At 39.0% G+C, this 24,735-nt stretch overlaps 1 protein-coding gene across 4 annotated transcripts in view; it reads right to left on the reverse strand.

The window, feature by feature from the left end:
* opa1 (OPA1 mitochondrial dynamin like GTPase) overlaps positions 1 to 24,735 on the reverse strand; it is a 51,016-nt gene that overhangs the window by 21,162 nt on the left and 5,119 nt on the right. The window contains exons 5-29 of one of the 4 annotated variants that reach the window (XM_042516019.2): positions 24,671 to 24,724; positions 22,434 to 22,516; positions 20,541 to 20,696; positions 18,699 to 18,752; positions 18,268 to 18,372; positions 17,926 to 18,012; positions 17,522 to 17,635; positions 17,196 to 17,276; positions 17,019 to 17,093; positions 16,859 to 16,930; positions 16,521 to 16,620; positions 16,162 to 16,292; positions 15,536 to 15,608; positions 15,020 to 15,092; positions 14,817 to 14,932; positions 13,733 to 13,797; positions 13,095 to 13,171; positions 11,628 to 11,793; positions 10,675 to 10,827; positions 10,348 to 10,456; positions 9,383 to 9,462; positions 8,987 to 9,127; positions 8,620 to 8,736; positions 8,412 to 8,505; positions 7,613 to 7,723 (exon numbers count right to left, since the gene is read on the reverse strand). In XM_042516019.2, coding sequence (XP_042371953.1) covers positions 7,613 to 7,723; positions 8,412 to 8,505; positions 8,620 to 8,736; positions 8,987 to 9,127; positions 9,383 to 9,462; positions 10,348 to 10,456; positions 10,675 to 10,827; positions 11,628 to 11,793; positions 13,095 to 13,171; positions 13,733 to 13,797; positions 14,817 to 14,932; positions 15,020 to 15,092; positions 15,536 to 15,608; positions 16,162 to 16,292; positions 16,521 to 16,620; positions 16,859 to 16,930; positions 17,019 to 17,093; positions 17,196 to 17,276; positions 17,522 to 17,635; positions 17,926 to 18,012; positions 18,268 to 18,372; positions 18,699 to 18,752; positions 20,541 to 20,696; positions 22,434 to 22,516; positions 24,671 to 24,724 — 2,487 coding nt within the window. The remainder of the gene's footprint in view (positions 1 to 7,612; positions 7,724 to 8,411; positions 8,506 to 8,619; positions 8,737 to 8,986; positions 9,128 to 9,382; positions 9,463 to 10,347; positions 10,457 to 10,674; positions 10,828 to 11,627; positions 11,794 to 13,094; positions 13,172 to 13,732; positions 13,798 to 14,816; positions 14,933 to 15,019; positions 15,093 to 15,535; positions 15,609 to 16,161; positions 16,293 to 16,520; positions 16,621 to 16,858; positions 16,931 to 17,018; positions 17,094 to 17,195; positions 17,277 to 17,521; positions 17,636 to 17,925; positions 18,013 to 18,267; positions 18,373 to 18,698; positions 18,753 to 20,540; positions 20,697 to 22,433; positions 22,517 to 24,670; positions 24,725 to 24,735) is intronic. The other 3 variants (XM_042516025.2, XM_042516031.2, XM_042516039.2) reach the window with 3 other exon arrangements.

Genomic DNA, 24,735 nt, shown 5'->3' on the forward strand with positions numbered 1-24,735 from the left:
GTCTCCACTCTCTGTCAGGGGAGAGTAAAGGGAGAGAGGGACAGGGTCAGTTGGACAGAATTTGACAGCAAAAAAAAAAGCGACAAAGAGATCCAGAGAGATAGGAGAGGTAGAAAAGAAAGCTAGCTGGATCAAATAGCCTGTGGTATAAGTTGGCTGACCTGTGGGGTCAGGCCATAGTTTGGGCCTGAGGCTATCTGACCTGCTGTCTTTTGAAAGAGCTGAAGAATGAGAGGGGACTCTGAAGAATGATTTTCATAATGCATCGAGTACGGTTGCTTCATAGACAGACATACACATATCCCTTTTGTCCTGTAGAGAATTGCAGTGATGGAAACAGGTGTGTGTGGCTTCTATAAAGTGCCCTAGACCCCGATTAGATAACTAAACTTAAAATACAGTTTAAACACAATGATGTTGAAGTTGCAAAGATACAACTTTGACTGAAATGCGTTTCAGTAAAACACAATGACCACATTGTCCTATAAACAGGGGGGGTCTTGACCTATCCAAATTCTTCATAATACAGAATACAAGGGCTGTATCCGATTCAGAATTATGCCAGTCAAATTGGATTTGGTTGTTCAATACAAATATTTGAAGATTTGTTTTGTTTTTCATATTAACTTTGTTTGATGTTCGGTGTGACAGCGGCGTTCACATAATACAGTAAACAAGCACAGCACGAAGGATCTCAAACTTGCAGTGACATTTTTTGCTGACACTACATATCAAACAAAAGCCAGAGATCATGTCGTATTGAATTACTGTGATCTGTAAATTCACCACCTCTGAGCAGAGGGTCCCTCCCTCTCCTCCTCTGTGCCGCTGCCTGCACGGCCACAGCTCTGTGTTATCAAGGAGTAGCGTGAAAGTCAAGAGCACTCACTACACAGCAAAATCTACAGACCAAAATATCCCCTGATGTACAATGTAAAGAAAAAAACGAGTGCTCAACTGGAAGCAGTCTCAGTCGACTGAGTGGTCTCCGACTGATTATTTGAATCTTGGACTTGCAAATTTTAGACCTGGCAGCAACTGAACATGCCAATGCATAACTGAGGATTAAACCCGCAACAAGACTTTTAAGAGCCCCGCCAAGTGGAAAAGTTTCTGCAAATTACAACTTTTTATTTTTTAGAAACTTTTTTGTTCAAAAGACTTTTGCCCCTCAGAAGCTCGCTCACTCTGTGCTTTGAGGCGTGTCACCGAGTCAGCCCATCAGCCATGCAGTTCAGTCTAGACTGATGGACCCACATACCCACGCCTACACAAGCGGGTCTAGGCTGCATTACACAGAGAGGTCTGTGCAAAGTGTCAGACAGCTAATGACCCAGATCCTCCACTCACCCACTAACTCAACCAGACAGATTGACAAAGCTAAAACTCTGAAATGTACAGCTTCCTGGTAGAAGGGAAAGAAAGATCTGCCATCACCATAAAATTAAGGCTGTTATACAGGCATGCGGAGAGACATGTTTGCAGAATATATTTCAGGTATGTTTTTATATCAAAATGAGAGGAGTTACGATTTTTTTTTTTTGCATTTTGAGGGGATATTTCCATGCATCTACTGAAGTGTAGTGTGTAGACAGTAGAGACAGACAGGAAATGAGAAAAGAGATTCATGCAGAATAAAATGCAACAAATGTCCCAAGCACAATCCATACCAGGAAGGTTGCAGTTCAGGGTCAGCGCCTTAAACCTCAAAAGAATTAGGGCACCCAGAATGATGTTAAGTTTGGCATTGGTAGATTTAATTACATCTAAACTCTAGTATAATTGTATAACACTTCAACATCACACAACAATTGTACAATGACAAGATTATTTCTTAGCATTGAAAACCTGAGAGCTTTGGCTTTGACCCTCTCAATGTAGGCTGCACTGATATAAAGCTTTTTTGTGGCATAAATGATTGAATTGACCAAAACTAAACATAAAACAAAACATCTGATCTTTAGTGAGAATTCTGACCACCTTGCAAGCATTTAGGCATAAGCTATATTTATCCATGCTTTCCATTAAACAAACAAAAAAAATCGCAGGAGTGAAAGTGGAAAAGAGTGAAAAACTGAAATTTACTACTGAGATAAGTTTACACGATCCCACACTGTGAGACAGACCACTGTGAGAGGGTATGTTGCAGATGCACAGGTGTGTTTCTACCCTACAGATCCCATGACAGATTCCAGCCACATTCCCACATCTATCAGTGTGTGGAGTCTTTGGTGGTGGGAAGTGGGAATGGCATGCCTGTTTGGGAAAATTTGGGATCGACTTGCCTTGTAGGATATGCAAGGCCAGGCAGGTCTAAGCATTCCTGACAGTGTATGGAGTGGAGAGAGGACTCTCTCTCTCTCTCTCTCTCTCTCTCCCTCTCTGTGTGTGTGTGTGTGTGTGTTCTCTGCTCTCCGCTCGGCTGGTGTCACAGAACACCTGACTCCACTGCAGAGGGAATGAAAACAGCCCCCCTGCAAAAATGAATGTGTGTGTTTGTACAGGTCAAGGTGATGACTGTTTTTAAATACCTAGGAATCATTCTAGATTCAAAGATGCTGTTTAAAAGGTACCATCAAATTTTACATGCCTAACAATATTCAAAAAGTGCTCCATGGCTGACATTTTTCTTGTACGTCGACACAGAATTTAGCATCAACCTGGTTCCCTCATCGAAAAGCCTATGGGATTTTTCCATTTGATTTTGGCTCACTGAAAAAAAAAAGCTCTGCGGCAAACAAATGTTTATGTTACTTACACATGTTCAGCAAGATAATCTTCACAAATGTACACCACTTAATCGATTTTTTAAAAATTAATGCGATTGCAAGAAGTAGAAAGCTACTGTTAGACTGTAAACAAACTACACCACAGTCAAATGACTCAACATTGAAGCTGTAAAGTCATGTTCAGCAGGATGGCATTCTGTAGTTTCATTTGGCCACTGGCTAACAACTGCAATCCTCAAGACATACATAAGCCTCAAAATTCACAAGTTTCGTATTTACTGACATATTTTCTCTAAGTCTCTAAAGCTTCTGTTAACTACAGACCTTATTTCAGGCATTTAACCAAAAACCCATTCAGAAAAACCCATTGACTTTGAGAGAAGGGTGCTAGAAGTGGTAAAATGCTAATTAATTTCCAGGTTTTAGGACTCATTCCTGGGGCACTTTATAGGGCCAAACCTAACAACACAGGCAACCTCTTTATGAATGTAATGATCTTGTCCCACAAAACTATTTTAGAAGCTGATCACAAGTAAGTATGACAACTCCAAAATCATCTGAGTCCTTTTAGAAACGGACTCTAAAAACTCTTGACTGAAAGGCAAACAGCTATCATGACTGCCAAACAGAACAAAAGTACAATTTACTTAAGTTTGATAGTTTTAAACATTTTTCAGATTCTTGCCTCATCTTTAAGGTCTCACATGGGCTTGCACCTCCCACACTGAGTCTGTTCTTAACGCAGGAGGAAAGTAACGGCAGGGCAACAAGGGCAACTACCAGAGGGGACTGTGTTGTACAACACAAATGCAGCAAGTTTGAGCAAACTGTCTTCTCAGTAAGCGCCACCTACTAATGAAATAGTCTTCCTATTAAATTAAAAGAGCACTAATTGTCTAACCTTTAAAATAAACTTAAGAGATGGCTTAAAGCAAACCAAACTTACAATGATAAGTTATCATAGCATCTCAACTCCTGCACTGCACTCTCATTTTTTAAAAACATATCTGCTACTTTTTAAAATATATTTACATATCATATTGTACTGTAGAGCTTGTTGAAGCATTGTGTTGATAACTTAGGCCACATGTGTTATAACCCACCCAGGGACAACATATGAAAATGAGCTCATTATCTCACTCTGGCACATTTATTTTAAGGAAACTGAAATGTTAACATGAACTGTAACTACTTAATAAATAAAAAGGATGTTTTTTTTATGTTTTTGACTGTCTATGTACCGCATACCGGTATGCTTGGTGAAATTTCTACGCATGCATGTTTTTCTGCTTGAATACACAAAACAGTAGTATGTATTGTGCAATAACTGGAGCAATAATTCAGCTACAGCAATACTTTGTGCAATTACTCAACTGTGCAATATTCTTCCAGCTCTTGAATATATATTTAACATATGTTACACATGTCGTAAGTATTGTATATATTCTTACTGTTATTCCCATTTATTTCTGTATTGTGTGGTAAACTGTAGTATCATAAATAGATTTTAAATATTTCTGACTTTAAATACTAGCTTTATGAATTGTAATGTAGATAAGGCACATAGTTTTTTTTTTTGTTTTTTTTTTTTACAAACTTTATAGTCGCTCACACACTAGAATGTAAAATATTTAAAAATGATAAATATGTTCAATGTGTAGTGTGTAAAGTATTACATATAAAGTATTTCTTATTCTGTATCATGTTCTCACATGATCTGGGTACATGTGTGTGTTTTCAATAGTAGTAACAGAAGAAAAAAGTCACTGAATAGGTGTGTGTGTATTTCCTAAGGGTGATAACTAGGTCTTGGTCAACCAAACCAAACACACACACAGATAGGCAAACCACTAAAAGTCTTGAGTAATTCATTTGTGCGCCTTTACGACATGAGTCCCCTATCAGTATTCAGGAAGTCCATATGAAGACGGGAAACAATAGTGTTTGTGTTCACGTGTAAGAGTTTAAATAAATGTAGAAACACTCCTACAGGGTTAATGTTTGATGGGCGTTGCTGCGGCTTCAAACATTCAATTAGATTGTGTGTGTAGAAGCCTAGCTAGAGTATCTGGCAGCAGGAAGCAGACAGAAGGATGAGATTTCATAGGGCAAAAGGGCAAAGCACCGCCAACTGAATCCTGTCACCACACAGCCAGAATCAGAAATATGGCTGGTGTACGAGTCATAATTTTACATAAAACTGTTCTTTAGATCAAAATCGAGTGCCTATTACTGATATTCCACCATCACACATTAAAGAAAACATTGCCACAAAAATCTATTCAGCCCTATATTACTATAAACATAATGTACATAAGACAAGATTACTGTAGTCAAGTCCAATACAGACTGGCTTGAGTGTTGAGTTTTCCTGAGTTAAGGATAATTTTCTTTAATGTGACTGCATAGCTATGCATTCTTCTGTCTCATTTTAAGACACTCATACTAATTTATGAAAAATTGCTTGAAACAAATGAAATTGCATTGGGCTCAGACAAAATGCTTAACTCCACTGGCAAAAATGTGTCTTGTTTGCTGAAAATGGTCGTGTAGATGACGATGAGACTGACTGATTTTTTTAGGCTGATGTTTTTTGCAGCCAAAGGATTTTTAAAGAAAATACAAATTCATGAATCATATTTTAATTACCTCTTAGAAGTGTATTTAAGACATTTTTATGTCCTTTAATCCCTAAAATCTAGATTATGCAAGCCTTTCAGAGGTTTTAAGGATTTGATGGTGTAAATTAGATTAAAATGGTGTGTGTGTAAATAACCCTTGCCTGTGTGTGTCTTTGTGATTACAGGAACTACGATTATTTGTGTGTGTCCCACAGAGAGTTCAGTAATGGAAACAAGCCTCACATGCTGCTCTGTGAATACAGACTCTGCTTAGCAAGCAGTTTTGCTGAATAAGACCAACGCTGGAGACGACTCAACCCTCATTGTACTAGCTGTTAAAAGGACCCTTCAGCAAGCAGACAGGTAAAAATTAGTGGATATGTCGGGCACACCCCCAAGATCAGTCTTTCAGAACTTACTAACGGTTCAGAAATAGCACATGTGCACAGTGTCAATGTCCAAAGACTACACTGAGCACATTCCTAGATGTTTTTAACCCAACTTAATTGAGGCAAACTCTTCTGCATTTACTGATTTTGAATCTATTATGTAAACACACATTTGTACACATGCAGAAAACTGTTTTTCACAGGTGGGGAAAAGGGGAAGATTGGTCATTTGCTTAAACAGCCTCTCAACAGATGGTTTATGTCTTGAATCATGCGTCAGCAGGGAAAAATTAGGCAAGTTATTCTTATCTATAGCACTCCCAATAACTGCTGTAAATCCCCTGCAGATTAATCAAGATTTACACATCCATGGATAGACCGGACAATGAGTACAGGTCTGGTCATGTCACTGGTGGCAGAGTCCAAGACATGACTAATGGTAAACAGCTAGACGGGTAGTTTGTGGTGCCAAAAAGAAAGAAATATTCGTTATCTGTCTCTGGTTACCATTGGTGCCAGGCTCACACTGAGACCAGGGCCAAACTGGTGGTATGACTCATCCGACCAAAACGAGGACGCGGCATTCGCAGTATTGTGTGCTCTGGTCTGGGTCATGACCCTTGTAAAAACTTCAAAATTATGATTCATTTAGTTAGAACGACTATATTTCAAGATTTTCCAAATAAATCTAAAAATATATCACTAAGTTATTCAACTATTCTATTTAGTGCCTTAAACCAAAACACTAACATAGCTTTAGATGCAGCAGATAAAGGTGGCCAGTGGTGTGTGTCAATCATTTTAAGTGGTGGATATCTGATTTTGGAACAAAATTTTTTTACAATTATGCAGGAACACCTGAGGCTTCTGGAGCACTGCAGACTGCATTTTCCTATTTGAAGTGAATAAAACATTTCACCAAGTTCAGAGAGAAACCATTTAGTAAAATCAAAGAGGGTGTCTATTATAATGTATGTGTTGTCGCTGATTAAGTAACAGTCACCATGCTCTGATGTGTGTGTGTTTGTCAGAAAGAGACTCTAAAGGACAGAGACATAAGAGAGAGAGAAAGCAAGTCTGGGCTCGTCTTTTAGGCATGTGGGCACTCTGCAAATTGTGCTGCGTTTTATCAGCAGAGTTGTGTTAACAGAGAGCTGGGCTGGTGGCTAGACTTGACAGGCAGACAGCCAGCACACTGCTGCAGTCACACACTCAAACATCAATTACAGACCCCAGATATAGAGTAAAAAATGCATATTTGTGCATAGGATGAATGTCATCAGAAACAGATTTTTAGACTTGTGGGGCCAGCCATACATGTGGGGATGAACATAGTGGGTTTGGGTGAGGTACCAAAAAATGATAAACTTAGTAAAAAAGTTTACACCAGCCCAACAACTTGTGAGACAAGTGCACACCAGTGTACATGCCCCTGTTGACAATGCAGCAGCATTACTGCTTATTATATTAAGAATTTTAACCAAGTGTCTGAGAGAACAGCAAGAGTGCATTTTTCTTAAAATGAGCTTATAAAGCAAATTTCCAGTTGACATCCAAGTTATTTTGCACTGTATTAGATCGATGCTTCAACTGAATGGATAGTGAACAGCACTGGATACTGCCATATGAGACTGGTCAATACCATTTCCTTTAGCACTAGTGCCACCTATTGACAACTTCAAGATCTCATATGAAAGAACCATTTACTAAACAAATTTGATTGATTCAAATCACTTGCATGATCTCTACAAGAACCAGAGGGACAAGCTGACGGTGACAGACTGCCTCCTTACTCATGGCCTTCAAGTGTTTGCTTGTTGTTTTACTGAACTTATTGTCTTATTTATCTGCTGTATGTCTTTGTGTGTCTTACTGAGATCCTCGGCCAGCTGGACTCTGCGTCCTGTGATGAGGTGAGTCTTCTTTTCACTGTCCTCCCCGAAGTCATCCAGCACTTCCTTCACGTTTTTCTCCAAACGGCGCACTGAGAAGACGATGGAGGACCAAACACATGCAAATAATGGATAACAATCAATATTCAATCAAACCACAATGCATCACATTGTTCTCTTTATGTTCCCATTGAGCACTAATACAACCATTAAAATGGTTGTAAGATGAATTGTCTATATAATGAACGGTGCTTTTCAGCTATAGTGAGACCAGTTTTATCATTAAATGGTTATCAATGACTGGTTGCAGGGGTTACCCAGCTGCCCCTGTCAACCATAGTTGGACCATTTTCTAGAATATGATTTTGTATGGTTACTCATGATGATCATGAATTTTGAAAATGAAAAAAATGCTCTGTCAATTAAAATCAGTGTTAAATCCTACTCCTAAATGAAGAAAAGTGCTACTGCTGCAATGTACTCCTTCCATAAAAAGCTTAACTGTCAGTATGGCATAAAAATTCCAGCAATAACCTGCCAGCATTGTAGAATAGCTCATAAGTACCAGAGCAAAACAGCCAAACCCAACAACATGACAAATTACACAATTTATCCAAACTTGAGAGGCAATGCATGATTTCCTTATAGGATTGGGTATGTAACAAAAAAACAGTGGTAGAAAGGTTGATATAAATTCAAAATGTGATTTCCAAAATAATTCATTGTTGCAATTTTTTTCTCTAAATGACAGTTGTCATATTTTGTATCCACAATTCTTACCCTCAGTGTTGGTGAGCTGCTGTCGGAGAGTGTTGGCTGTGATGACCAGCATCCTCTGGATCCTCCAGAAAAGTACCACATCATTGCACTCCAACTGTAATAAAACATGCAGGCACACATCTTAGCTTTTCACGTACGGATGTTAAATATAGTTGAGAATAAAGTGGAAAAGAAAGACAACTCAGGATTACTCATCCCCTCTTCTTACCTCAGAGTCAACAAAGTGTCTCTGGTAGTAGTAGAAACCTCTCTTGCAGAGGTTACAGTGAGACAGTGCCTTCTGCAAGAAGTGTCGACGATACAGCTGATGCCATGTGTCTTTGATCTGATGAGGTAAGAGGTTAAGTATTATAACAGTTAATGGGTGTTAAACATAATAAAAGGAGGCAAAGACACTAGATGCATGTTACAGATGGAAAATAACAAAGACCAAAACAATCAAAACTACCAAACAAAAACATAATTGAGAAACAATGAGGAAAATTGGATTTTCACTTTTGTCAGCATTTATAATACTGTAATATTTGTCATGTCTCTTGTGTAACAGGCGAGAGACACAGGTGTTTTGATCTCACCAGCACAGGATCAACTTCAACCCCTCGTCCCTCCAGATTCTTCCTGACTGTGGTGACCTCGTCATTGGCCAAGTAGGCTGTATGCTCATCGTGTAGCTTCAGCAGGCGCTCCAGCTCATTTTTTGTTTCATTCCGAATGTGCTACAAGGTCAAAGAGAAAAAAACTGAGCTCTGTCCTCATGGTGGCAAATGGGAGTTGAGATTTAGATGATTACTTAATGTAGTGTGATTCTATCAAGCTCTTAGACTTTGAATACTGTTCATGATTAAAACGAATAGGGCTACTGGTATCTACCAGTCAAGTAAGTGCCTTAAAATCTTTCCACTTTAAAGTCTTTGCTTCTAAAAATACAGCAGTTATACCCTGAAATTAGGAGAGACCCCTCAAACTCTGACCTGTTCTGGTGTGCGATTCATCCAGTTGAGCCACCTCTGCCTCCAGCCTGGACCCACCATATCTCTGATTACTGACTCAGCTACAAAAAGGGAGAAACGAAACATAGAGAGACAATGAGAAAAGAAAATCAAAAAGAGACTGAAATGTGTGTTGTGAGCATGTTACTTCTATCGCTGTATTTCACACAAATGTGAGATTATGTATCATGAGCATTTGTGGTGCCACAGAAACAGAGCCGTTACTGTGGGAAATTACACCAGACTAGACAAGACAGCACAGAAGCAAGACCACTTCTCGCAGGCTGTCCTCTTCCTAACGTGTGTGTGTGACTTACTCAGTTTACCTCAACATGTGGTAAATGTGCCAGAGCAGACTCAAGAATAGATTTAACATTTAAGAATTTGTTCTGTAATTTAATCGGATGTCAAATGTTTATATTCTATAATGGCTTGCTTATATGGTCATCTGCTCCAGGCACACTGCTGCAAGTGTTTGCATTACGTACCCCTATACATGCTAATGTCAGGGAAATATGTTATCTTGGTTTCCAATGTTAGTTATTTCTCCCCAATTCAGATATAATATCCCAGCTCTAACATGTCTAGTTGTGAAGATTTTGATGAGGAAGTTTTAATTAGTGATTCTTTACTGTGCTGCTATACTTCGTTAACCTTACAGTTGCCCCCACAAACACGGACCAATTAAAGGAGACTGGGCTTTTTACGGAGGGGGGCTTAAAGAGACAGACTAAAATAGTTTTTTGAACAGAGGGTGAATATAGGTGTTCTAGCATAGTCAGTATAGGGAAAATAGAGTGTTTCTTATCATTAAAGCATGTAAACATGTTCTAATAGAAACCTGAAATACATTAACCTGAAAATTTGCACAATAGGCCCTCTAAGACTGACAGGTGAGTCTAGTGCTGTGTATGTGACACTGTTTGAGGCCATCGTGGCTAACATACTGTCTTTGAGGCGTGACTGCAGGGTCTCCTCCATGAACTGGATTGCTGCATCCCACTGAGGCTTGTCTGTGATGGAGCGGTCTTCTAGGGCATTGTGCTGGATCACCCTCTGACAAAAACACACACGAAGAAAAACTTGGTGGAGATGCAAAGTATCTGATATGCATACAACGTCTTCCTGTAACAAATGTGTATTTGCATCAATATTAGCAAGACCACTTTGTAAAATTAAATTCACACGATCAACGGTTTCTGCTTTGGGAGGTGTTAAGTCAACTACTGTGTGTTCCCTTGCACACTTGGTGAGTCGATTTACGGTGTGTTTACCAGGCTGTCCATGGCCCTCTCATTCCACTTGTGCCTTTTGATGCTCTCGTCCTTCACAGCCTCCTTCAACTTGTCAAAAATGTCGTCCTGGTCTTTGCCTTTGTATTCAGCCATGAAGCGGGCAAACTCTTCCTGCAGTGTCTCCCAGGCAACCTAATGGGAGGCCAAGTATATTGTGGAAAAAGGAGGCTCATATTACCACAAGGCTACTGGCTGATTGAATATGTTCTTACATTTCTGCAGTCTGTGGCATAGTGATGAACCAAATAAAATCAGTAAAAAATAATAAGTACATTACAATGGTAAGTTATAGAATTTGAATATTATTAAAATGTTAAATTCTAAGCTTGGAAAAAAATAAATTCTCTCTGTCTCTGAGGGACTGGTGGCTTCTTTATGTCATGGCAACCATTCAATGAGTATCTTAATAACCTATTAATTCCTTCAGATTAAGAATCAAATCTCTGTCCTGTTTAATATACATATGTGTGATCTGTCCTTCTTAACTTGATCTATAAGTATGCTGGTGCCTCTGAAACCAGTCAGTTTATCACAATTAATCCATTAAATATCAATGTTTAACTCTCTAATGGGTCCCCTTGCCCCCACCCAGTTTTTCTTTTTACTTATTTTATTTACTTGTTTTTTCTTTGTTGTTTTTTGGTTTTGCATTCCCCTTTTTTTCTTATACTACTTCTTGAGCTGTGATATTATAGTTACAGGAAAACAAAAAATATGGTTATATGTAACATTTATAACTGCTGTACTTGTTCTGCTTTCATAAGTAAAAATTGTTGAAAAAATACATAAATACAACATGAGGAACCAACTCAAAAACCAATTTTTATTTAAAAGTGTCCTCATATCAGCAGAGGCCCAACTTACAAGATCTGGTAGACATTAAGTTTGATTGTATTTCATGCAACTGTCATTGACATGACAGTGTCCGTTACCTCGAGTGCTTTGTGCGGAAGCTGCTTGTCGGTCCACTGCTTCAGCTTGATGTCGACTGTGGTGTTAAAGGTGCCCGAGTCCATTGTTTGAGCAGCAGGCAGGTAGATGTTCTCAATCACATGGGTGGACACACGTTCCCAAAGCTTCTTCTGCAAAATGGACTCCCTAGGAGAGAAAAAGATGAGTTATGCCAACTTCCAGTAACTGGAGTGAAGAAGATATCTTCTGTTTGGCACCTCTAGCTGTTGTGATTTTGGTTCTGACTTCTAGTAGCATGCTGAAGGTGCTTCAACCATACCGTAGATGAATGTAATTTATTTTTATTAGATTCTGATCCTTATTTTTAGATTTAGAATAAACTGTCTAGTCCTCAGGTAAGACTGTTTGTAGCAAAGTTGCTAATAGGTGTCCAGCTCAGTTTACTTAAGTGACCTGGTGGGGTAAGAAAACAAAGAGTGAAGAGGGATCGTTCTCTGAGCTGCTTTCACTTGTGCAGTCAGTGCTGCTGCAATTGCACTTGACTGCAGATTCCAATACAGCTCCAGTCTGACCCTGTTAGCAGCTAACAGCCTCCACACTCGCTCTATCTCTCCAGGGCATTGTGACAATAGAACAAAACCCTGCCCAAGTCCCCCTGAGATCAGACCAGTGTTGCGCCTCTCTCATTTATCATAAACGCATGCTCATATTTCATTAGGCTCCCCTTTTGTTCAGGCTAGCACTCCTCGCTGTCAATAAGCGCTATCTCCAATAGTGCTGGCTGGCTAACAGGGCCACCCCTGTTCCCGTCCGTGGGCCATTCATCAGAGTATTGATCTGGGAGAACTGATGGCACGCTCACTGGGGACAGCCTCAACACCATGCATACATCTCATTTAGCAAGGTTTTCCTCACTGAGGATGAGAAATAACCGTATATGCACGCACAGGTAAAGGCACTGAGAGAAAGACCTGAGGTTTGATAGAAAATAGCTTTCCAGTCATGTCGGGTTGAGTGCTGTAGTATAAATACATGATGTAATTGCTTTTAGCCAGGGTAGACAATGTACACTTTTCAGTCCTCACAGGGTGGCATCATGTTAAGACCAATATCCTACATAGAGGGAATAATATACTAATGTTAACAAGCTGAAAAAAAAAATATTATTTCAATGCTAGAAGTGAAATTTGACCCTAGTACCAGAGGTGCAGTTGGAGAATTGGTTCAAATCTTTACTCCAAAAATGAAAAAAACATTTAAAAAAGAACACGGAGTTGTTGATTAGTTAAAAAGGGCTTTACAATTTAAAATATTGGCCTTTAAATGTATGTATTTCATAAAAAAATACAATATCAGTTTGGACATAATTTTCTGTGTAATGGAAGATTATTACCTGTATTCAAAATTATCATAGATAGTACCATTGATTCTATAAAGATTGTAACTGCAAATAATCAAACACAGATACCAGCTCATCATTAACTTACCAGTGTTGTGGGGTCACTTGACTCAAACTAATGACTTCATCCAAGATTTCATTTTTAGCCTTTTCAAAGAGTTCATTCTGGAAAAAAAATTAAGAAAATGGATTGTTATTATGTGCCTTTGGAAAAACTGAATGGTGTGCATCTCTTGTTTTTGAAACTCTTGCATTTATTTTGACACTATTCCTTTGTATCTATGATGAGGTACCATACTCTCACACTCTATACTTTGATTTTGTTGGGCTCATTTGTGCCTGAAACTGAAATTTTGAATGTCCTTTGGTGGAAGTGTTCTTTGGTTTCGCCAAGAGGCACACTGGACTACTGTTTATTCATAGGAAAAAAACAACAGTCCCACTTGCTTAAAGAACAAATATAGCATGATACAAAATGAATGTATCTAACAGACGGCAAGGAGCACAATCAAGAATTTGGTATCAATGGATTCATAACAACCTAAATATCAAAGATATCTAAACATATGCATTGTAAAAAATATTGCATATAGAAAACATTAAAAAAAACACATTGCAGCATTTTGTCCCCATTAATAAAAATACTGACTTTTTTCATGTAATCTAGGGGTTTAAGAGCATTGTAGATGTGTTATTTTAAGTGCACTTGCTGTTTGTGCTTCTCACCCTGTCCAGCTCTCGCAGACGAGGGTAGTTATTCTTCCATTCGGTCTCCAAGTTGAAACGAGATGCTGAGGTGAGGAGGGACAGAGAAAATCAATATCTGATTCACACAAAACTTACACAATGGACAATCCCTAAATTTACATTTTACATAAGTCAAATTATAATTAATATTAATGGTTTCATCACCGTTCAAACCCTAAACTTAACCAGGACCAAACCTTTCTTTTAAAATTTAATCTACCATATTATGTGTCATTATTTAGCTAGCGCTCATTCTCATGCCCGATGAAACTCATCTCCTTTGATTTTACGTACCATCAAACAACGATTCTCTCGTCAACAGGCAATGAACATACAGGCACAGGGCTGCTTTGTTTTAACTTAGTATGATATAAAGGCAGCTTTCAGACTGCAAATGGTGCCTATCCTTTAATAAAAGTGGGCGAGGACTTTACACACTCAATTTCCTAACTGGTCCCTCAGGAAGAGAGGGGATGGGGCCAATCACACACTCTTTATCAAAAGTCACAGTTTTAGTTCTCATATATGCACACAGAGACACACACACAGACGCACACACACACACCAAGTCTGCTGTCCCTTTCCTCAGCTCCCTATCCACTGTGGAGATTAGGCTAATTGCTGGTTTGTGGGGCCATGCTGGCGCCAAGCATGGAGGATGGAAGCCGGCTGTGTGCGATTTGATGGGATATGGATCGATATGCTACACAATGGGCCTATGGGAGCTGCAGTCTCACGGCCATAAATCTCCCGTGCTGTTAGCAATGGGCTTGAGATTGTCTAGACTAATTGCAGTTGGAAGGCAGGACTGAGGGAGTGGAGAAGTGTGGCAGGGTGGGCTGAAAAAGGCCAATACAAGGAGGTGGGAGAGGAGAGGAGGAGTGGTAGCACCTGTTCCCTGTACAGTTAATAGATAAAATACAATACTACAATGTCCATTCACACGATTAGACTGGGACTTCAAAAGGCATGGATATAAACATTCACTCAATGACACAACTAACAAGGCATATAAATCAGTCAACCCTCCCTGGGATAAAGGTTACTCCTGTGAGTGTCACACCTTTGAAGACATCAGCCTGCTGCTCAACTGACTCCCTGACCATCTTCCAGAAGCAGTCAGAGACGGCCAGACTCAAGTTCTTTGTGGTCACCTGGTGGGCCTTCAGCATGCCATCCCTGGTTGTTGAATACATACATTCAAAGTCAACTTTAAATTAAATCATTTGATGAAGCATAATGTTTTGTGAATCAGGTGCAACTTGCCTTAGTAATCTGGAGTTCTGGAAGAAGTCTTCCTCATAGTCTTTAATGGATTCAATGCTTTCAGCGCTGCTCCCTGCACATGAGATGAGAACAACACAGTCAATGTTGGATTTCATACAGAAACACAAGCATATCTGAATGGATGTTATCCCGGGGTGTCCGGTGACTGAGTGGATAAAGCAAGTGCCCCATTAATGATGGCACTGTCCAGCTAGCGGCCCTTTGTCAACCCCTCTCTCTCCCCCTTTCACACTGCTGATCTGTCCTGTCTAATAAAGGCAAAAACGCCAAAAAATCATCTTTAAAAAATAAAAAATAAATAAAGAAATGGATTTTATCCCGATATGAATGTAAGTGTGTGTGTTAACAATGTGTTGGAAAAACCACAGAGGGCCTAAAATTAGCTCAATGGTTATCACAACTGGTGTCATAAAGCCAAGTTAGTAAATTCAGGCATGATTATGTCAAACAATGTGACATTAAAAGCAACATGATGATTTCAGTAACAGATGCTACCTTTTCCGGTCACCACTGCAAAATAGCCCAGGGCCTTCATGGGAAACAGCTTTCCTTCCACTATTTGCTGGATCTGAAAGAGAAAATGTAAAACAGAGACTTAAATTCTCACGCCAGTCCAGCTGCAGTGCGAGCTTCCCCAGCATTAAAATAAAGGTGCTGAGCTCCCTCTTGTGGAGCAGCTGCAGATAGCTTCAAGTCGAGAAAATGTTATTTATAAAGCACCAATACAAAACACAATATTTCTCCAGACATTTTCATATAGAGCAGGTCTAGACCATATTCTTTAATTTACAGAAATCAACATTTCCACCGTGAACCAACACTCACAGGGTCTGACACTTATTAACTGGTTTTTAACTGTTTAACTGGTTTTGTTGATCTATTTCAGAGTCTTTGCTCATTATTTCCGTGTTCTTGATGCCGCTCAACTACTGGTGACAATGGTTTTGATAGATTTTTATCACTTTTAAGAATTGACTGAATTAGTGAGTCAAGAATTCATCAACTACAAAACAGATCCATACATGACTACAATAATTGTAACGAAATAAGTGAACAAGTGAGGCACTTTACACATAAATGATTCCATTGTGCTGGATTTAAGTACAGTTAAGTCATCTTACTCTGCTGGGGCTGGCCAGGTTCTTCTCAGCCAAGTCCACCTTGGTCAGGACAAAGATGGTCCTCTTCCCATGGGGGTCCATCTGGCTAACCAAGTCTGTCACAATGCTCCTCTCTGCATCCACACTGCCATCTGGAGGGAGGGCACAGGAAATATGATAATGGTGTACAAATCATCACAAGCAGAAGCGTAAGAAGAATGAAAAGCATGTAACTGACTGAGATTTGGTGTTTTGAACACAACAATGGGACAAAAGTTTAAGAGGCTTTAATTCCTCTAGCAGACCATCTCCCTGCTCACTACAACAAATAAGGCCTTTATTTGATTGCTGCAACTGTGGAAAGTATCCTTATGGCTCACCCTGAATACAGAGGATGATTGCATTGGGGTTCTGCATGTAGGCTTTGCTGATGCTGAAGATGGTTTCCTTAGTGTCTGATGCCATGCCTGTAGTCACAGTCTGAGAGAAACACACATTAAAAAATAAATACATTTAATGACTGTATGTGTATTACAATATTTGAGAAGTTACGTTTGGTCTATTGGCTTTTATATGACAAAGAAAAAAATAAAAATCTGGCAAATGATAAACTTTTAACAATAATGTGCAAATGTATACAACACAGAAAGTATCCAGTGTACAGTCAGAGAAATTTGCGACCATTCCCAATTTTTTAAATTTAAGAATATGTACTCACACTGATGACTCCTGGTAAGTCAACAAGCACCATCCTCTGGATACCGGGGCCTTTGACACTCAAGGATATTGTCTGACATGCAAAAAATAAAAATAATCACTTCATGTAAAATTACAAAAGTAAATCAGCAAGTGTCAGCTTTAACAGCACTGTGTCCAACCTCACAGCTGACGGTCTGTCCCTCCTTCACACTCTTCCTCATCCTCAGCTCGATCTCGTGCCTCAAAGCAGCCAGCTGCAAGACAGAGCAAGAAATATCACATACAACTGTGAGAATACAGATAAAAAGTTCTTAAATTCATTGTGGGTGGATGGACTGAGCGACATTGTGACTTACATCCTCCTCCTTGGTAAGGTCAAACTCTCGGCCACTGTCCTTAAACAAGGCCACATGGTGGGGGCCTTCACTTAGTGTCACCTGTAGAAATAAGAGTTTCAAGGGCTCAGATAGATTACAGAAATCCATCAAACCTGTTTTCCTACACATTTTACTCTTACAAAATATCTTAACTCCTTAATTATCAATTCTGGCTTGAAATGGCTGTCAACACTGTAATTTCATGACAACAAATTCTCACAATATGTCAAATGTGCAAATAAATGTGTACATTTTTTTTTGTCCTTTTAAAGGAAAGGCTAAACAAATATCAGGCTGTGTGGTACCTTGACAGGAGAGCGGGTCATCATCTCTCCTGAGCCCCTGGGAAAGATCCTGGCCTGGGCAATCATCTCCAGTACACTCGTCTTTCCAGCACTCTGATCCCCAACCACAACCACCTTACAACAAACAGAGGACAGAGGACGACAAAAAGAGGACGGGTAAGCCCAAGAGTGAGCACAAAGTGTAAAACAAAACAGGAGGCATCAAGATCAGGATCCAATAAAAACATCTAGATGTTGGTAAAACAACAACAAAACAAAACAAAAAAAAAAGACAAAAAACATTTTGAAAATAAGCATGTGTCTTGCCTCATTTGTATCAGAAAAAAATGTCAAAAAATAAATTCTTCTAAAATTTTTGAATGGAAAGAGAAATAAAGCAGTATCAACGTTTGACACCTTCTTACCCGGGGTAGGTGGTCCTGGGTGTTGTAGTTGGCATCATAGTCAGACAAGATGTCCAGGACTTCAGAATACAAGTCAATAAGAGATTTCTACATGAGGTGAAACACAAGCAATAATTATTAGAATATATGTATATTTACATTGTAATTAGTCGACCCTTTTATGTAGAGTGATAATGACATAACAAAAGGAAGTAAACTCAGTACAACAGTCGACTACAAACACATGTAGCAACATGACAGCCACTGTAACCCAAAGAATTTCAAACATTAATCCTGTATCAGTAGAACTGAAGCCTCATGGGGAGAACTTTAAAATTATGTTATCGTGTATCAGCAACCCACCTTCACTTTTCTTTGATGAATCCCCTTATCATCTTTTTGCAGCACCACTTTCCTTAACTCTTTATTCTCCTTCTCCAGTCTCTCCAGCATGCGCTGATATTTGAGCTATTGGATAAACAACAGAATCTATAAACAAACCAGTGTCAGTCCCAATTTACATATTAAAGAGCATTTTTGCTAAAACCTGGTGGCGGTAATTCATCCACAGTAGTGGTGAAATCATACCATTTTTTTGAGCTGTATGAACAGTATAGTACAAACAATTATTCAGTTTAACAAAGATCTTAACCTGTTTGACTTTTTGGCCATTTTTTGGCAATTTTATATCACAGAATAGAAGACAATAGTAAAAATACTGAAAAAATAAAAGCTCTTTAATCCGATTTGGAAGAGATGTATGATAGAAGTAACACACAACGAATCTACTATACCTGCGTACGGAGCAGTTCTTCTTGAAGCTGGTCAATCTTTTCTTTGTCTGATGACTAGACGTGGAAGTGGAAAAACAGAAAAAGAACAGCAACAAATTGAGTTAATGCTTCTGTTCTTTTTAGAAAATAAGGGCTCCCCGTTTCTCTCATTGTGCAATTTCACGAGCACGAAATCCCACCAGCACCACGAAGGTTCATTACGTGCAGACTGTATTACAGAGAGAACCAGAGTTGAGAGTCAAGTTAATGCATACAGAGAGGAACAAAAATCAAGTTTCAGGCAGACACTTGTCATTCTGGTATTACTCCACTTCGATCAACAAGCTATGAATCACAAACAGGCACAAATCACAGAGAGAGCCCTGAAAAATACAGCTGAAATTAATCACAAAATCATTGAGTCAATACAGCTAGATTTTTCATGATTGGGCAAACCTCATTTGAATATATATTTTGAAGATGTTTGTCAGGGTGAGAGACAGGACAGACAGCAGGAGACACAGCATACATGAACAAATGGGATCGGCAGCAGAAGAAAAGGGAATTTAACAAGAAGACACACCAAACTACTTTACAAAAAACTATTTCTAAACCATACAACAATAAATATGCTCTTAGTTACCTTCTAGCAATAAGCACCAACAGTGTACTTAAATATTTTGAATTTTCATTATGTAAGACACACATTTAGGCATTACATAACAGCTCGTAAGCTTAAGGCTTCCACCTTGCTGTTGATAAAATAGTGAAGTCTAGCTGGGTCCATTCACGGTAGCTTCAAAAAGTGCAGCTCACACCATGCAGCTGGTTGCCACTCCACTCCATGCAGTGTTTCCGTACATTAATGGAGTGCTGCTGATGATAATCCATCCATTTGCATGACAGAGTGAGACTGAGCTACACCACTGTACTTCTGGAACCAGGCTATGAAGGTCCATGCATGCCTTCTCCACAACCGAAGCTTAGCCTGACAAACTATGGGATGATACATGGAGGCAGCTCTTGGGTATTATAGGGGACAGGCGTAAGGAATTTGTCTGCACTACAATTATTATAAAAAGAGCTTCAACAGTTAGAACAATTAATTTAAAGCACTAATGCCGTGGCATTAAGTAGAGAGCTAGACACAAACATCTGTAAAATATAATGCAATCCAATGCAACAGCAATGCAATAAATATGTTAAGCCAGTGAGTAGTTGTTTAATTCACAGCGATATACTTTGTTGCATTCTATTTTAAAATGTTGCTGTCTATCCATTTATTGCATGGCCAGAGCACTGGAGTGTATTATTAAGTGACTTAACTATTTTGCAGCTGTTCATGTTGTTGTGTCTACCATGCCCTGTATATTAGGGAGCAAGACAAAGCACTGATTCTAAAATTTGGATCTTCTGATTCTTTGAAATACTCAACTTTCCAGCTCTATTCTTATAAATCGAGTCATTTAAAGAGCAACTCAACATCTGCTGAAAATCCTGTTTTTGCTGACCCTCAGTGGTTTAACTTCTCACCTCGCTACAGTGATGTTGAAATGTTAAGTGAAGGAAGTCGGTACTTTGGGACATCACTGCTTGGTGGGTTAACAGGTGCACACCTCTGAACACATCCAGCCACACTAATCGGTGATGCTGGTTGTGGTTAAAGGTGCAACAGACTTCAACCTTTTGACCACAGAAGGCAGTGAAACACTGCTGGTGTTAAATTGCTCTATTATTTGACAGGGTGGCTGGAAACTAAATTGTCCTAGAATGTATTCTCTATTTCTGTTTCTTCTCTGCAGCTGTGATTTTTTAGGAGACTTTGGTGGGATAGGGCAGATCTAAGTGGGGTGGGACCTTCACCTTGCGCTTCTGTTGAGGGGGGCTGGGGTTCGGAGGCGGACTGGGAGCAGGCTCTGGCGGTGGGGGACGCGCACTATTGGCTGCCGCGGCCCGCCGGACCTCCTCCTCGTGCCGCTGGATCTGCTGCTGAATTAGAATGAGCTCGCCAAGCAGACCCTGCTGAGGTACGTCATAATGAGAGACATGTAGGAGCAGCAACAAAGACATCAACCAGCCACTGGGCTCAGCAACCCAGGCCAATGCTGCATCCAATCAGAGGAAAACCTGGCCTGTGTCTCAGTCTGATGATTCAATCGAGGCTCAATTTTAACAGGATCAAGGCCTTTGTTAATCTTGCCACTATTATCAGTGCTACCCAACAAAGTCAGTCTCTCTCAAACACAGAGGGGAGATGCCAAACTTTGCCAGACTGAAGGCAGATGAGGTGACTAATACCACAACCAGCACCTCTCAGCACGTGGCAACAACAGGGACGATACTGTCTTTCCTAACCAACGTTAAACAATGACTGTATGTTTATCAGATAACAGTATAACTCATTTTCATACTTAAACTTAGCACTATGAAATACAGTAAGAGAGGGAAAGTTCAGGTTTCAGGTTTTTAAATAAGATGAAAGATAGAATAATAAACATGTTAAGACGACAATATTTTAATGTGCTGCAACACAATGATACTAGGCGGTTCTGAACATCATCAGTCTGATGATGCTAAGGATGATGATGATTAAAGTAAGCGAAGCCAGCTCTGGGATATTGCTCTATCAGGGGCGAAGCAGAAAGCGTACTGTACAGCAGGACAAATCTGCTTTAGTTCAGCGGTCTCCAACATGACATCATTATTTGATTATGTGTTGATTTTTGATTTCTTTCTTCTCAGTGAAATGCACGTACAATATTTGTTAAAAGTAATTTGAAGCAAAACATTAACTTGTAAGAGTTGTGTTTTATGAAATGTGCTCATGTTGGAGACCATGATTGCAGATTAAAGTAAGGCACAGGAGAAGAAAGCCAAAATCTTTTTTTCTTTTTTTTTTATGCAGCTCCTCTTAATATTTGTTGTCAAACATTAACATCATGTTTTTAACAGTTTAAACTCTGCACAGTGATAAAAACACACATATAAACATAGAAAAAGAGCACAGAGGGACTGAAATGGTCACTTTGCGGGAAGTAACAAAACACAAAATGAAAAACAAACAGAGAGGACATCACCAATGAAACAGGTGTGCATATAAAGTGTTCTGTCAGAAACTGCTGTGTAACATATAACTAGAAAAATGAATGGTCTCCATGAATTTATTATCTGGAACTGTAGATGCATGATTATCAGTAAAGGCACCTTTGAAGAAATGATAAACATCAGTGTATAAAGTCTCAGGTCATACTAACAATGAGTGCCATACAATATGTACATGGTAGCAATAAAACCTTCGACATTTTTAATCGTACTGTTACTGTCAAAAAATGGGAAGAGCCAATTTTTACACAAATCACATTCAGTTAATTGAATCAAAATGCACTCAAAAAGATGACATTTCCCCATATTAGCAAATATATGCCATTGAGGGGTCACTTTTGTTTGAAGTCCTTTGTGAGTGCAGACATTCATATAACTACGGCCTTGTTGGGATCAATTTAAACAACTTATGTGAGGCCACAAGGTCTTTAAAGTCTACTTTGTACCTCAAGGCCCTTAAAGGTTATTGTTTTATGTCTTGACTAATACAAAAAGATATGAATTTTTCTTTGAGTACATCTTGATTCAATCCACTACAGGTCTTTCCACTGAAGTGAAACATAGCCAAGCAGCCGAGAGGAGCTGAGTGAAACTGAGCAGTGGAAGAGAACAGAGGACAAAGGTGCGAGGTGTCAAAAGGTTATGCAAACTTGCCTTTTTGTATTGCTTGTCGCTGCCATCTTGCGTGGCTGCAGTGGAGGAATCTGTGGCCTTGAGTGGAGGATCGCCTGAGGTTTCTACCAGTGGAAACACAACAACACAGAATGAAGTAACTTGTAAAAACGCATCTTTGATTACTCAATGCTGAATGTAAACAGGCTTAGGAAAGCAATAATGCCCATAGCAAAAAGATGCCAGAAAGCCATCAATTTAAACCATGCGTGTGATTAGAGAATTAAAAACCAGAGTGATTACATTTCAAATGCTTGGAAAATTATGCACTAATTTATACTAATATAACATATTTGAGAATATTAGTAGTTTTTTTGTTGTTTTTTTTTTATTGCCAAGTTCAACTTCTTTCAACAGTCGGAATAAAGCAGTCCACTCGGCGTCATGAAAAAAGTTTGTGATTATTGAATTATTAATCTAACCAGCTAATTTTCCAGTGACTAAACTTTAAAAAATATATATAATCTCCAGTAATGCTTTAATGCAAAAATCAAGATTGTTTAAAGATTGCATTGCTAGTTATCATGTAATAAGTTCCAGGAGGTTTAGAAACCATCTTTAAAACATTTAGTGCACCTGAAGGTTTTCAAGCAACTTATCAATTATCAATGCCTTTATTCAAGTATATGGTTTTTTTTTAACTTATTTATTCATGCATATGGTTTTTTTTTAACTTATTTATTCATGCATATGTTCTGTTTGTCTACTCTGTTTCTGTCTGTGTTTTACTACGGACCTTCCCTGTGTCTGGAATAAAGTTTGGTTTGATTTGATTTAATTTAAACAGAACATCCGATTGGCAAAATGCAAAAAATTAAAATTAAAATTCTGACAATTACATGAGGAACAAAGAAAATTGGAAAAAAGAGTTAAGAATTCATATGTTTTTAACAACTTAAAACATAAACTGGCACTAAATGATCAACACTGTCTAAAGTGAGTGAATCACTTTTTATGATGTGAAGCATGCTGTTATTGCCATGCACAAAGCAAATTCTGCACAGCCATAGAAATAAGTAATAATGTTTACAAAGGCAGCACACTGCACAGAGATGCGCATAGTCTAATGTAACATCTTAGTACACAAAATACATGAATATGAAAACTTGACATTGTGATTTTCCTTAAGTAATGGTGTGTAACTGTGAGGCTGACGACAAAAAAAATAAAAAATAAAACAGGAACACTCCTTTGTTGAGCACTATGACTCACAGCAGAGGTGTGGTCCTGTCTGGCTTGGCAAAGCGTCTGTATGAATGACTTTGAAAGGTAAGGTCTTTCTATACGCTGTACATAACCTTGAATTATCTAAAGAGTTATGTTATTATTACATTTATTACTTATCTATTATTCTGCCACTATTTGTCATTATTTAAGAAGACAACTATTTAGTGTGCATTAACATACGTCAGCATCTTGACATATTAAAACCTCAATGGAAGTTCCTATTTTAATGTATTTTGAGTGCATTTTCCAAACATTTGAGTGGAAATAACTAAAAGCAGACTGAGGTCACCTCAGAGGTTAGTGAATGCAAATGTAATTAAAGAAAGCAGCCAATACAGGCCAGGGGAGAGAGAGGGTGGAAGTCAAAGGAGGCAAAGACCACACAGGTAGAACAAAGTAAAGCCACGGACAGTCAGGTTAAAGAGAGCCAAAAGGGAAGAGGGGGATATACTAACGGTGAACACACTGGATCTGCATTTAAGAGCTTTTCAGACCAGGAAAATCAAAACTAATGTTGGGTTATTGCCACTATTTAACATGATTCTATCACTGTACTAGCTTATATATTAACTAGGGAAAAGTAACAATTTGAGATCTTAAAGGAGTTAAAAGAATTTAGAAAGAAAGAGAAAGAGTAAAGCTTTTACAGATTCTAGTAAACAGATGCCAAAGATTCAATTTGGATGTTTACATAAATAAGCATATTCCTCTGAACCATTTTTCACCTTTTTTCACCATCCTAGTGACAGGTTCACACATTTCACTGAATACAAAACCTGCATTTAACATGAACACTGCCACTGTTGAAGGCAGCACTGGTCTGCAACCCGGAAGCCAACATCCTGTGTAGATGCTCTTCTACCACCTTTAGACCCAAACCATGGCAAGCAGGAACCCACAACCATACCAATATTGTGGCAAGGGGATGGTCAAACAGCGGCAGAGAGAAAAGGGGGGAGTGGGCAGCGCTACTGAGAGCAGGGTTTACACACCTAACAACAGATGCAGACCAGAAGCTCCTTTGACTTCACTACCCAAACTCACACCTGTGAAGAAT

The sequence above is a fragment of the Plectropomus leopardus genome, chromosome 5 (genome assembly GCF_026936395.1).
Source record: "Plectropomus leopardus strain MGB_pleo_1.0 chromosome 5, ASM2693639v1, whole genome shotgun sequence".
Lineage (NCBI taxonomy): Eukaryota > Metazoa > Chordata > Actinopteri > Perciformes > Serranidae > Plectropomus > Plectropomus leopardus.